At 47.1% G+C, this 12020-nt stretch overlaps 2 protein-coding genes across 3 annotated transcripts; both read left to right on the plus strand.

Moving 5' to 3' along the window:
• Nucleotides 1–1665: 1665 nt before the first annotated feature.
• On the plus strand, nucleotides 1666–2675 carry LOC120710739. The gene is made up of 4 exons (XM_039996330.1): nucleotides 1666–1826; nucleotides 1914–2012; nucleotides 2090–2131; nucleotides 2203–2675. Exons 1-4 carry the CDS (start codon nucleotides 1813–1815, stop codon nucleotides 2480–2482), a joined length of 435 nt encoding a protein of 144 aa, XP_039852264.1. The 5' UTR covers nucleotides 1666–1812; the 3' UTR covers nucleotides 2483–2675.
• Nucleotides 2676–6771: 4096 nt separating this feature from the next.
• LOC120707981 (glucan endo-1,3-beta-glucosidase 13-like) lies at nucleotides 6772–10085 on the plus strand. 2 transcript variants are annotated; one of them, XM_039993049.1, is made up of 4 exons: nucleotides 6772–7085; nucleotides 7459–8733; nucleotides 9492–9522; nucleotides 9613–10085. In XM_039993049.1, the coding sequence occupies exons 1-4, from the start codon at nucleotides 7031–7033 to the stop codon at nucleotides 9740–9742; spliced, it is 1491 nt and encodes a 496-aa protein (XP_039848983.1). In that variant the 5' UTR covers nucleotides 6772–7030; the 3' UTR covers nucleotides 9743–10085. The 2 variants fall into 2 exon arrangements, with proteins under 2 accessions (XP_039848983.1, XP_039848984.1); XM_039993050.1 differs by having other exon boundaries at nucleotides 6815–7085; nucleotides 9616–10084.
• Nucleotides 10086–12020: the final 1935 nt, after the last annotated feature.

Consider the following 12020-nt stretch of genomic DNA (forward strand, 5'->3'; position numbering starts at 1 on the left):
TTTTCATTCAAATCCTCGTCTGCGTCACTGTGTGCGAGTTGTATAGGTCGAGTACCGTTCGTAGGAAAAGAAAGAGTAAATTTTTTGAATGCCATCAAAATTTTAGTCAATTTTTTGAATGCCATTAAAATTTAGATGATCCCTTCATTGCCACTAAAATTTTACTCTCATCCCCTCAATGCCATTCCCGTTAGATTTTGAGCAACAACCGTCAAAATACTGCACACGATCGTTAAACTCTGATCTGCGCGATATTTTTCTTCCCTTTCTACCTCCACGAACCCTAATCGAACTCCAGCCCTATCAGAAATAGATCTGGGCACCGCCCCCGCCCCCGCCCCACCCCCCCCCCCCCGATCTCCCCCCCCCCCCGACGGCAGCACATCCGAGAAGGGCGCCGCCCGACCCACCGTCCCCGCCGCCCTTCCCCCAGCGGGCCGCAGGAGCGGCGCCCGCCCCCATCCAGCGGGCTGCAGGAGCGGCGCCCGCCCTCCACGCGCCCGACGCCAGGAGGAGGCGCCAGGGGCCCGCGCACGCGCCGGACAAGAGCAGCCGAAGGGGCGCCACCAGGAGGAGACGCCAGCAGCGACACCCCATCCACCCACGACCAGGGCTCCGAGGGGCGCCGCCCGTGGCGACGCGCAGGACCACGCGAGGGGCGCCAGCACCCAATGGAGGCTGCAGGACATTCTTGGCTTCCTACAGGGTGAGTTGTTCATCCTTTTCTTTACTGCTATATTGTTTGAAGAGTCTGCAACTAGAAACACATAGTTTTGATGGGCCATTCATTAACAAGATGGACCCTAAGTCGAGCTACTTGTTGGAATTCAGACTCAGTGCTAATCCTAAAAAGCGTAGGAAGGATTTTTCATACTTTACCTTCAGCAAGGTTGTGGATTCTGATCTATGCAATTTCAAGGACCTCGTTCGAGAAATTGTGGATCAGTACCCTCATGGATACCAAGAAGTTGTGCATGTTTTTCACTATGATGCTGTCACAAAATGCTCGCCTAAAATTACAACCGATCAGGAACTCCTTGAGATGTTCCGCAAACATGTTGATAGCAAGGTAGTTCGCATGACCATCACATACACTGATCCCACAGATGATGTGCCTGTTCCTGAGGGCTACACTCCAGAAAATTCAGATATGCTTGATATCCCATGCCCCCCATCTATGCCTTGTCCATCTTTAGCTGCAGCAAGCCAACCCACTGAGCCAATATCTAGCCAACATACGAAGCCAACAGCAAGGCAGCCCACTGAACCTAGCACAAATGAACCTAATAATGATGTTGAGTGTCTAGCAAATCCTCGTCCACATAAGGAACATGTGGGTGTCCATGATGAAGCCTTCTACCAACCTGCTCGTAAAACACATGTGGGTGAGAAAAACGACTCCGAGTCTGATTCCGAATCTGATGTGGAGTACGAGGATGAGGATGGCTTAATTGGAAATGATCCTTTGCCACCCGTGCCAATTGTAGCTTATGATCGAGATGACCCTCCAATGAGTGTAGGCAGCGTATATCCCAACATGAAGCAATTTAAGTTGACAAATTTAAGGCTGCATATGAGGCTCTAATCCCTGCCTTGCCTGATAAGTCACAATGGGCACAATCTGGCCATAATTTTTTCATGCATCCACCACTCCTAAAACCTACCGCAGGTAGAAGACAAAACCAAAGGTTCAAAGGATGCACAGATGGCAACACAATCAAAAAGAAAGGGTCACATCAATGCAAAGTTTGCAAGAACTATGGCCATCGCTGGTATAATTGTAAGGACGGTGACCCTGATGACATAGCAGCAATGATGGCTGAAAAGTGAGCATTTTATTCCTTACATATAATTGGCTTGTTATCAATTTTGTTGCATTTCTCCCCAATTAACTCTTTGTTCATGCATAATAGGGGTCCACCAAAGAAAAAGAAGAAAAATGTTGCACCATCTTGTGAGAGCAGCATTGTACCTGTTGATCCGACAATTAAAACAATGCATTTTCCTCCTAGGTATGATCTGCACACCTATATTCTGATTTTTTTTCAATACTTTTTCATTCAATCCTAATTTAGCATATGTATTACAGCAAGAGTGCCTTGGTTAGCTTAGGTTCTGGAAACTCAGTCAGGTACATATCATATCTACATCACTTTCTTACATTGTGCTTGCTATTTTTCCTCATGTACCTAACTCGTGCAGGTCTGGAAGTGGCTCAAACCAACCTGAGCCACTTTCCATTGAGTACCCGACGCTACTTGCATGTGAAACCACACCACCTCGTGCCATCTCCAAACCTACAAGAAAAAAGGCAGCTAAAGGGAAGGCAAAGGCAGCAGGGAAAAAGAAGAAGAAGGAAGTTTTCGTGCCATATGATAGCCCGGCAATGGGTACTCGAAGCAAGACCACCCCTCAGAAGGACAGCCCCGCCTCACAAACTAGAAGCAAAAGAAAGCTGCCACTTCCGGATCTAAACTGCTAGTTGATGCAATTTATTATGTGGGGTCCTATTTTGCTTGGTCTTTGTGAACCAGTTTCTTATTCTTTTGCTAAGATGTTGTCAGCTATTGGTTGCTGCTAGTTCTTTGTATGCACAGCTATGGCTGATTGGAATATGCCTATGGACAGCACTGATGCTTATATATGTACTAATAGTTGCTTTGACTAATTGCTTATATATGTACTGTGTATGCTGTTTCCTGTGAAATTTTTTTGTCATCTAACAGTCAATCTAACAAGGGTAGTAATGTCTTTTTCCTCCCATCTAACAGTCAATCTAACACCTCACTCACGGAATGGCACTGAGGGGATGAGAGTAAAATTTTAGTGGCAATGAAGAGATCACCTAAATTTTAATGGCATTCAAAAAATTGTCTAAAATTTTAATGGCATTCAATGAATTTACTCGAAAAGAAACCAAGCTTGCGAGCACTTCAATTCGTTGGCACTTTGGCACGGAGTTCCAACCTCTTGCGTTCCCGAAGACGACGTGGGCAAGAAAGAGAGCAAGGAGCCAGGAAAGAGAGCGCATCGCCGCTTTACCTTCGTGGGACCCACAGCGTGCTGGTCAGCTGGTGAGTTGATGGGCTTCCCGACGCGACCTGTCAATCGTTGCTGGCACCGCCTCCTCGGTAACCGGTCCAGCGTGTTTCTCCGGACCCAGTTCCTCTGACGACAATTACGCCCTGTTTATATTTTTACCCGTAAATCTATAAACGGAAAAGAAACATCACATCAAATATTTTGACACATGCATAAAGTACTAAATGAAGTCTATTTACAAAACTTTTTATATGGATGGACTGTAAATCGCGAGATGAATATAATGAACCTATTTAATCCATGATTTTCAACAATGATGCTACAGTAACCATGCACTAATTATGGATTAATCATGGATTAATTAGTATCGTTAGATTCGTCTCGCGATTTACAACACATCTGTGTAAAAAGTTTTATAAATAGATTTCATTTAATACTTCAAATTAGTAAGATTCCGTCGCAAAAAAATTTAGGTTCTATCTAAACACGGTCTTATTCACTGTGTTCGGCAGGCTGGAGCTGGAGGCTGGAGCTGGAGTGGTGTGAGAGAAAAATACTGTTACTTGGCTGGTGGCTGGAGGCTGGAGCTGGAGTGATATGAGAGAGAAATACTGTAGGGCTGGAGTGCTGGAGACCAGCCGAACACGGTGATTGTATCTCCCAGACGTGTGGACCCTCCGGTCAATGTGGGTTATCAGCGGGAATGCGACGGCGGAGCATGGAGTAGGCCTGGGCGTTCGGGCTACCCGAAAATTTCGGGTCGGGTTTTTCGGGTTTTATAAATTTCGGGTTTCAAAAACTCCAGCCCGAAATTTGGTCAAAATAAACAAAACCCGACATTTCGGGTACCCGATATTTCGGGTTCGGGTTCGGGTTTACCCGATCAACCCGAGATGCAGCTAAGAATGCAGCCTGCAACAGATCCACCGAACAAGTGGCAACAACACAAATCCAAAGCAAGAAGCAACAGATCCACACTTCAACAGCATGTCGCCGACGCAGCAAGCAAGCCTAAGATGGATGCAAATAGCCGGCGTAGCAAGCAGCCTGCAGCCGCCTGAGGCCTCAGCCCCGTGCGTCGTGGTGTGGCACCTGGCCGCCCGCCGCTGGGCTCCGGTTGCCGCGGCCCGCGGCTGCGCGTCGTGACTCGAGGTCTTCTGGTCTCAGCGATGTCGGGAACGGGAAGAAGGGGCCTCGCCGCGGCGCCTCGAGGGGAGCCGGTGAGGGGGCCTGCACCGCTGCACGGCCTGCAGTCTTGCACCGGCTGCACCTTCGCGCAGGCGCAGTGGCGGCCGGCAGGCGGCGGCGTTGGGCGAGGGGCGCAAGTGGTGGGGTGGGCGACTCGTCTCGCGACACGACGGGGAAGCCAACAGGCGACAGGGTAGTGGCGGCGCGACTGGGGTTTGGGGTGGGGTGGGCGCCTCTGTGCGGCGCGACTGGGGTTAGGGTTGGTTTCGTGGGCTGCCTGGGCTGCAAGTACAAATGTGCAATGAGTAAACATATATGGGCTGGGCTATATTTCGGGTAGTTCGGGTAATTCGGGCACCGTGGCTCAATACCCGAACTACCCGTAATAATTTCGGGTACCGTGGGTTAGAACCCGAATTTGGGTTCGGGTTTTTCGGGTTCGGGGTTTTCGAGTTCGGGCTTGGATTTTTCGGGTTCGAGCTTCGAGTTTCGGGTATTTTGCCCAGCCATACCATGGAGCATCCGCTGCATCCCGTCGCGCTTCCCATCCCCCCTGTCTCTCGGGCCACGCTCCGTGTTGGGAGGAGACGGAGACTGCCGGACTGGACTGGTACGTGGGCCTGAAGGAACAAGACCGTAGCAACGGCCTTCGACGCCGATGTCTCTGTTTCGAAAATACAAATATTCACAAATAATAGTCTTACTTTTTATTCGTATAAATATTGGAGGATCGACTAAAATTTCGTGTTGTATTATTATATAATAAGTAAAGTTATTTTTTGGTTATTGTGTCAAACCGAGATAGTACTGTTAAATCAGAATTGACGGAGTGCGTGTTGAGCGAAAAAGTCTGAGGGAGAACGAACATTAGGCTGCGTTTAGTTGATGAAAAAGTTTAAATTTTGATACTATAGCAAATTTCGTTGTTATTTGACAAATAATATCTAATCATAGACTAATTAGATTTAAAAGATTCATCTCGTGCCAATCAGTTAGACTGTAAAACTAGTTATTTTTTTAACTACATTTAATGTTCCATGCATGTGTTTAAAGATTTGATGTGACAGATACTGTAAAAATTTTTTTCCAACTAAATAGGGCCTTAAGCTCTTTGCTTACGCAAAGCATCCTTAAACACGTTTTTTTTCCTCTACGGCGCGACGCCCAGGCCGAGACCCCAGTTCCCCTTCCGTGTCCATGGAGCCATGGAGGAAAAGAAGAAGAAAAAATGAGCTCTCCTTTTTTTTATTGCTGGCTACAAATAGCTTCATTTTTCCACTCGCATTCTCCAAACATTTTTAGCTTCCTTGCTTTGCATTTTTATTCTTCGCCACCATTTGATCGCTCTGCATGTCTGTTTTTTTTAATTCGCAGAGAGCGATGTATAGACTCTGTTTGGTTTCCAAAAGTCTCTAGCCCCTCCAAAAGACCTGGGTCTAAACAAAAGTCCTATCCTGTTCGTTTTCAATGATTAAAGAGACTAAACCTCATTAAAAGGTGTGTTCAAAAGACATTTTTACTCCTTCTCCCTATATGCATGCGGATAGGGTAGGGGCAGTAGGTGGAATTGTAGCCTAAAAGTCCCTAAAAGCTCCTCATGAGGATCTTTTTTAAAAAAAATCTCTACCCTAAAAAAAGTCCGTTTGGTTTAAAAATCACATAAGTCCTAGGGACTTCAACAAAAGTCCATCAAACCAAACAGGGCCATAGTGCGACCTCACCATGCATCAAGTCATTTTTAAGGGCAGTTTAGTTTCCAAAAATTTCCGTGCATTACAATAACTTGGCACGTTTGACCACTAATTAGAAATATTAAATGTGGATAACTGACAAAACACATTCCACAACCCCCGGCAAAATCATGAGACGAATCTAATGAACCTAATTATACAATGATTAGACAATATCGTACTACAGTAATCAATCTCTAATGACGAATTAATTAGGCTTAATAGATTTGTCTCGCGATTTTCCGTCCATCCGGGTAATTAGATTTACAATTAGATCATGTTTAGTCCTCTTAATTTTCGGTTGAAAATTACTACAGTAATTTTTCCCAAATATTTTTGGGAACTAAACTCGCCCTAAGTGTCCCAGAGTAGCATGCTGCTCAGCTGACATGTGGACCCCTTCTGTTGGAGTGGTCCTGTCCACGCTAGAACGGAGAAACACCTTCCTACCAGCGGACATCGCGCTTGTTTGATTTTCCTGGCGCACACGAGTTAAAAAAAAATCTCACATGATGGAGTGATAAATGAAGTTTATTTGTAAAATTTTTTTAGAGATGAGTATAACTTTTGGCGATGAATCTAATGATAATAATTAATTAATAATTGATTATAATGATACTATGGTAATTATTATCTAATCACGCGATTAAAGACTTCGTTAAATTCTTCAAAGTTGATAGTTGGCCATTCTCGCTACCGTTTTCTACTTGTCGCCTCGTGGGACTTCCATTTCTGTGTGTCCTGTTCCGGACTCGACAACGCCCTCAACTCCATTTCACCATTTCGTAGCCCCCCGCCTCGCGTCCGCGCCATCAACAGCCGTCACGCACTTCACTCCACTCCCCCCTGCGCTCTGGCTCTGCTTCCCAGCAGTGGCTCAGCGGCTGCCCCCGCCAGCCGTGCCTGAATCGTCTTTGTCCTCACCCCGCCACTCCTCTCTCTCTCTCTCTCTCTCTCTCCCCACAACGGGCAAGGCTGCAGCATTGCGGCCATCGACGCATTGCTATCGAGAGCGCGGGCACCGAGGGCGGGGGGCGGCGGCGGTGCCGGAGCTCGGCGCGCGGTCGGCAATGGCGGGGCGGCTCGTGCTGGCGCTCCCTGTGCTCCTCCTCTTGCTGCTCGTCGGTGAGTCGCTGCTACCTTGCCGTCCTTGAATGTCGCGGTTCTTCAGTTGCGCGCTTGTGAGTACTGTCCGCAATGTGTGGGCTGCGAGATGCCTTGCTTGTTAGGAAAAGGATACGATTCGATTCTTCTTGTTCTTTGGTCTGGATGTTGTGCGGCATGTTCTTAAGCATTTTTTTTGGGGGAATGTCCCGTATGTGTTGCGCCATTTATTCTATCCATTATTATGTAGAATATTTCTTTCCATCGAAAATCAGGAACCAAAGATTGGTCACTGTATTTGGAAATGGGGGGGGGGGTACTTTCGAATCCAAATCACTGCATTGTGCTCTGTTAGCGTTGGTGGTAATCTGAATAGAGCATACAAAATTCGCAGGGCACTGTCGCGGAGGCAAGATTGGCGTCTGCTACGGCCGGAACGCCGACGACCTTCCGGCGCCGGACAAGGTGGCGCAGCTCATCCAGCAGCAGTCCCTCAAGTACGTGCGCATCTACGACACCAACATCGACGTCATCAAGGCCTTCGCCAACACTGGCGTCGAGCTCATGGTCGGCGTCCCCAACTCCGACCTCCTCGCCTTCGCGCAGTACCAGTCCAACGTCGACACCTGGCTCAAGAACAGCATCCTCCCCTACTACCCGGCCACCATGATCACCTACATCACCGTTGGCGCCGAGGTCACTGAGAGCCCCGTCAACGCCTCGGCACTCGTCGTGCCGGCCATGCGAAATGTGCACACCGCACTCAAGAAGGCCGGCCTGCACAAGAAGATCACCATCTCCAGCACTCATTCGCTCGGGATACTGTCCCGGTCGTTCCCGCCATCCGCTGGGGCGTTCAACAGCAGCTATGCCTACTTCTTGAAGCCTATGCTGGAGTTCCTTGTGGAGAACCAGGCGCCGTTCATGGTGGACTTATACCCCTACTATGCGTACCAGAATTCGCCCAGCAATGTGTCCCTCAACTATGCGCTGTTCTCGCCGCAGTCTCAGGATGTGATTGACCCAAACACCGGACTGGTTTACACTAACATGTTCGATGCTCAGGTTGATTCCATCTTCTTTGCACTCATGGCTCTGAACTTCAAAACTCTGAAGATCATGGTCACTGAGTCTGGGTGGCCAAACAAAGGGGCAGCCAAGGAGACTGGAGCCACTCCGGACAATGCTCAGACTTACAATACCAATTTGATACGCCATGTTGTTAATGACAGCGGCACACCGGCGAAACCAGGGGAAGAAATTGATGTCTACATATTTTCATTGTTCAATGAGAACCGAAAACCTGGAATCGAGTCGGAGAGGAACTGGGGATTGTTTTTCCCAGACAAGAGCTCGATCTACAGCCTTGACTGGACTGGGCGAGGTAATGTGGATGTTATGACTGGAGCAAACATTACAAATGCAAATGGGACCTGGTGTATTGCTTCGGCTAATGCATCAGAAACAGATCTTCAGAATGCCCTAAACTGGGCATGTGGTCCAGGCAATGTAGATTGCTCTGCTATTCAACCGAGCCAACCCTGCTATCAGCCAGACACTTTGGCTTCCCATGCTTCATACGCATTCAATAGCTATTACCAGCAAAATGGGGCCAACGTTGTGGCCTGCGACTTTGGTGGTGCTGGAGTGCGGACAACAAAAGATCCAAGTAAGCATCCCATCCTTGTTACAGACTTACAGTTATGATGCTATGCACGGTTTCATTTGATAATATCCATGTATTCTAATTGTGACAGTACAATCAAGTTGCGGTTCTTTCAATGATGTTGCAGTGACTGATTAGCTGCTCAGATCGCATCATGCCTGTACTATTTGCTAGTAGCTAATTTTATGTTGATGATTCCCATTTGCATTTAGACTATTGATATGTCTAGGAGAAAAAAATAGCTTACATGCACCCAATTGTTAGTTTGCTTCCTCAACTTGTGGTTTTCGAGTTGATATCATTGTTGTTCGGAATGTAGGCAGGGCATTGTCAGTTCCCATGGATTCCTTCTCGTGTAGCAAGTATGTTATTAAATTTGATGCAATTCCCATAGTTAACTCTCAAGAGTTGAAAAGACTTGGAGTTGCTGATAATACTACAAGTTCTGACTATCTTAACTTCTCGTTGTTGACTTGAGCCTTGGATTGTTCAACTTATGCTGCGGTCATGCATATAAAATAAAGAAAAAAATGAAGATGCAATGTTGCATTAAGAATATCAGTGTAGCTTATAGATTGGCAAGTTGCTCTTCAAGAGCTAACTAATTCTTGATATTACTATGTGTTCCTTCAATAAAGTGTTTTTATTGTCTGCTACTTTGATTTTCTTCATTTTATAGTAATGGCATGCAATGTCTATTGTATGTTTCATGCTTACCAGTTTAATAAGCTTCTCATACTTCATGCATTGCTTGTTTGCAGGTTATGACACCTGTGTCTATTTGGCTGCTGGGTAAGAAAAAAAACTCTCATTTCTTCTTTCTAGTTTAAGAATCAATTCCAGTGACATTGTACTAACATTTCTTCTTCTTCTATCCTGAAGCAGTAAGATGAGCACCACAAATTCAACGTCTCTTCCGGCTCGGAGCGGCTCCAGTCCACACCCATCGGCCAAATGCTTCACCCCCTTGCTCTTTGTGCTGTCCTTTGCGATAGCTGCGGCTATGCTGTGATGTATGGAGAACACTCCAGCAATCCTCTTCAGGTGTAAGATGGAAGGTGAATCGCCTGATGCTGGTAATAATCAGCAATGTTCTGTTTTGCCCATGAGTAGTAGGCTAGTAGTAGAGAGGCGTATCATGCAGTAGGTATTCTCTGGTCAGTTAAGATGTACATCGTCGCGCAGACAATATATATCAGCTGGCGTTAAGAACTTGAAAATCTTCGTCTGGTGCCTCTCAGTTTTCATCCTCCGATCTAGGTACATTCTGCACCGACAGTAAGGTCGCTGAACTAGACTGCATGTTGTTTTCTGAAATTGGCGAAGACTGACGTGCTGTGTGAGATTATGGTTCTGCCTGCAATCTTTTCTGGGACATTAGATCAGTTTTCTGCAAGCGTGGAATATGCATGCATTTGGGGACTGCATTATTGGATGAGGATGATGAGTTGAGAAGCACTTTGCCAAATCCCTGGTTTTTTTTTGAGCGTAAGCATGAGCTTATATTAATCAGATGCAGGGTTACAATCTGCTTCTGCGATCCCCATAAGGCCTAGTGGGAAAGCATCTAGGGTTACAATCTGCTTCTGCAATCCCCATAAGGCCTAGTGGGAAAGCCTCCGCCCAGAAGTTCGCTCGGTTGGACTCCGAGGACAGCTTTGCACAGAAGTGAGCTGCCTCATTGTCTTCCCGGTTTACAAACGAAATATGAAACTGAACGAACTCCCTGCCTGACTCTCTGATTTCATGCCAAAGACCTGCAATCGGACTTCTTTCACCTGCTTCAGAGCGCAGAAGGTTCACCAGAGCTAAGTTGTCCACCTCTAGCACTACCTTCTCATGGCCACATGCTCGCGCTAGCAGCAAACCATCCCTCACTGCCATGGCCTCCGCCGTCACCACATCTGGGACGTGTTCGTAGAACTTTGATGATGCCTCCAAAATTTTGCCACTGTCATCCCTAATCATAGCTCCTCCTGACCCCGAGCAAGATGCCGACAAATGATGCATCAGTATTCACCTTACACCAGCCGTCATCTAGTCTCCTCCAAACTCCCCTTCGACTAGGAGGATCCACTCTCGTTTCCTGAGTCAGGCATATCATATCCTCAATCATTGAAGTTATGTGCTTACTCGCGAGCACCGAGTTCCAATGCTTGTGTCCGTGCCTTCGTGCGTTGCGTCCCGACCACAAGGACCAACTACAGCAAATGATCAAGGCAGCCTCTTGTTGGGTACAAACCTTGCTAGATATTAGGTCTGCAGTCCAAGTAGCCGGGTGCAAGTTGGGTAATTTGCAACCCGTGATATCCTTTAAAGCCTTCCAGAACCGAGTGGCAAAAGTGCAGCTAATCGCCACATGAAACAATGATTGCCCCGGCTTTCCGCATGCTTCACAATGGATTGCAGAGGAGCTGGACCATCAATTGATTGTAGAAGGGAGCTCCGGGTTCAGCTGTCAGAGAGACTCAGGTCCCGGAGCTCATTATTATGCTCGATGCGTGTTTGAATTCTGATGGCTCCTTTTCAGCTGTTTAGTTAGATGCTTCTCCGCTGTCGATGATTCATGTGAAATCAGGAGATTTTTCTGTGCTCTTCACAATCACGTAGCCAGCAAATTGGGCAAGAGAGAGAGGAGGATTGGGGGGGGGGGCAAGGTCTAAAAGAGGTGGGCAGGCTTAGAGCATCTCCAAGAGTTTGCCATATTTTACTTGGCATATCTTGTGTTTTGCCAACTTCTAAAAAGATATGCCAAATAAAAAAAGAGCTTTTCTCCAACAGTTTGGCATAATTCACTTGCTAAATTCAGATCTAACTTACATCAGGAACCCAGAGAGAGAAACAAAATTATATTTATGCCCTTCCACCTCTTGAAAACTTAAATCAGGAACCATTCTCGGTTACTTATTTCTTTTTTCACCCTCCTACCTGACTAGAAACCACGATGCCAACCGCGCGCCGCGCACGTATATTTACGCGCTGGAGGCTGGTTTTTTCCAAATTGTCAAAAATTGTCAAGTCTTTTGTCAAACTGTTGGAGAAGTATTTTTAATATATTTATCAAAAATTAAAAATAGCAACTCGATTTGCCAAATTGGTGAGGATGCTAGGACGCCCAGCCCAGCACCGTCAGCTTGGCGAGCGCTTTCGGCCAGGGTGGGTCTGCACCGTGCAGGCAGATGGCTGGAAAGTAAGATTCGGATGGCCCGCCAGCCACCGGGGCATGGGGCGGGGCCCGGCGTCCAGGCTCTCCCGCACGCACGTCCACCCCTCCTCGGCGCTGGCGGTGG

Source organism: Panicum virgatum, chromosome 5K (assembly GCF_016808335.1).
Source record: "Panicum virgatum strain AP13 chromosome 5K, P.virgatum_v5, whole genome shotgun sequence".
Classification (NCBI taxonomy): Eukaryota; Viridiplantae; Streptophyta; class Magnoliopsida; order Poales; family Poaceae; genus Panicum; species Panicum virgatum.

What these genes read in the sequence shown, in the direction of transcription:
- LOC120710739 (XM_039996330.1), top strand. An exon ending in ACAATGCATTTTCCTCCTAG is followed by an intron (nt 2,013 to 2,089) that starts GTATGATCTGCA and finishes TATGTATTACAG; the next exon opens with CAAGAGTGCCTTGGTTAGCT. An exon ending in GGTTCTGGAAACTCAGTCAG is followed by an intron (nt 2,132 to 2,202) that starts GTACATATCATA and finishes TAACTCGTGCAG; the next exon opens with GTCTGGAAGTGGCTCAAACC.
- LOC120707981 (XM_039993049.1), top strand. Translation starts at nt 7,031, where the DNA reads ATGGCGGGGCGGCTCGTGCTGGCGCTCCCTGTGCTCCTCCTCTTGCTG. An exon ending in CCTCCTCTTGCTGCTCGTCG is followed by an intron (nt 7,086 to 7,458) that starts GTGAGTCGCTGC and finishes CAAAATTCGCAG; the next exon opens with GGCACTGTCGCGGAGGCAAG. An exon ending in TGTGTCTATTTGGCTGCTGG is followed by an intron (nt 9,523 to 9,612) that starts GTAAGAAAAAAA and finishes TCTATCCTGAAG; the next exon opens with CAGTAAGATGAGCACCACAA.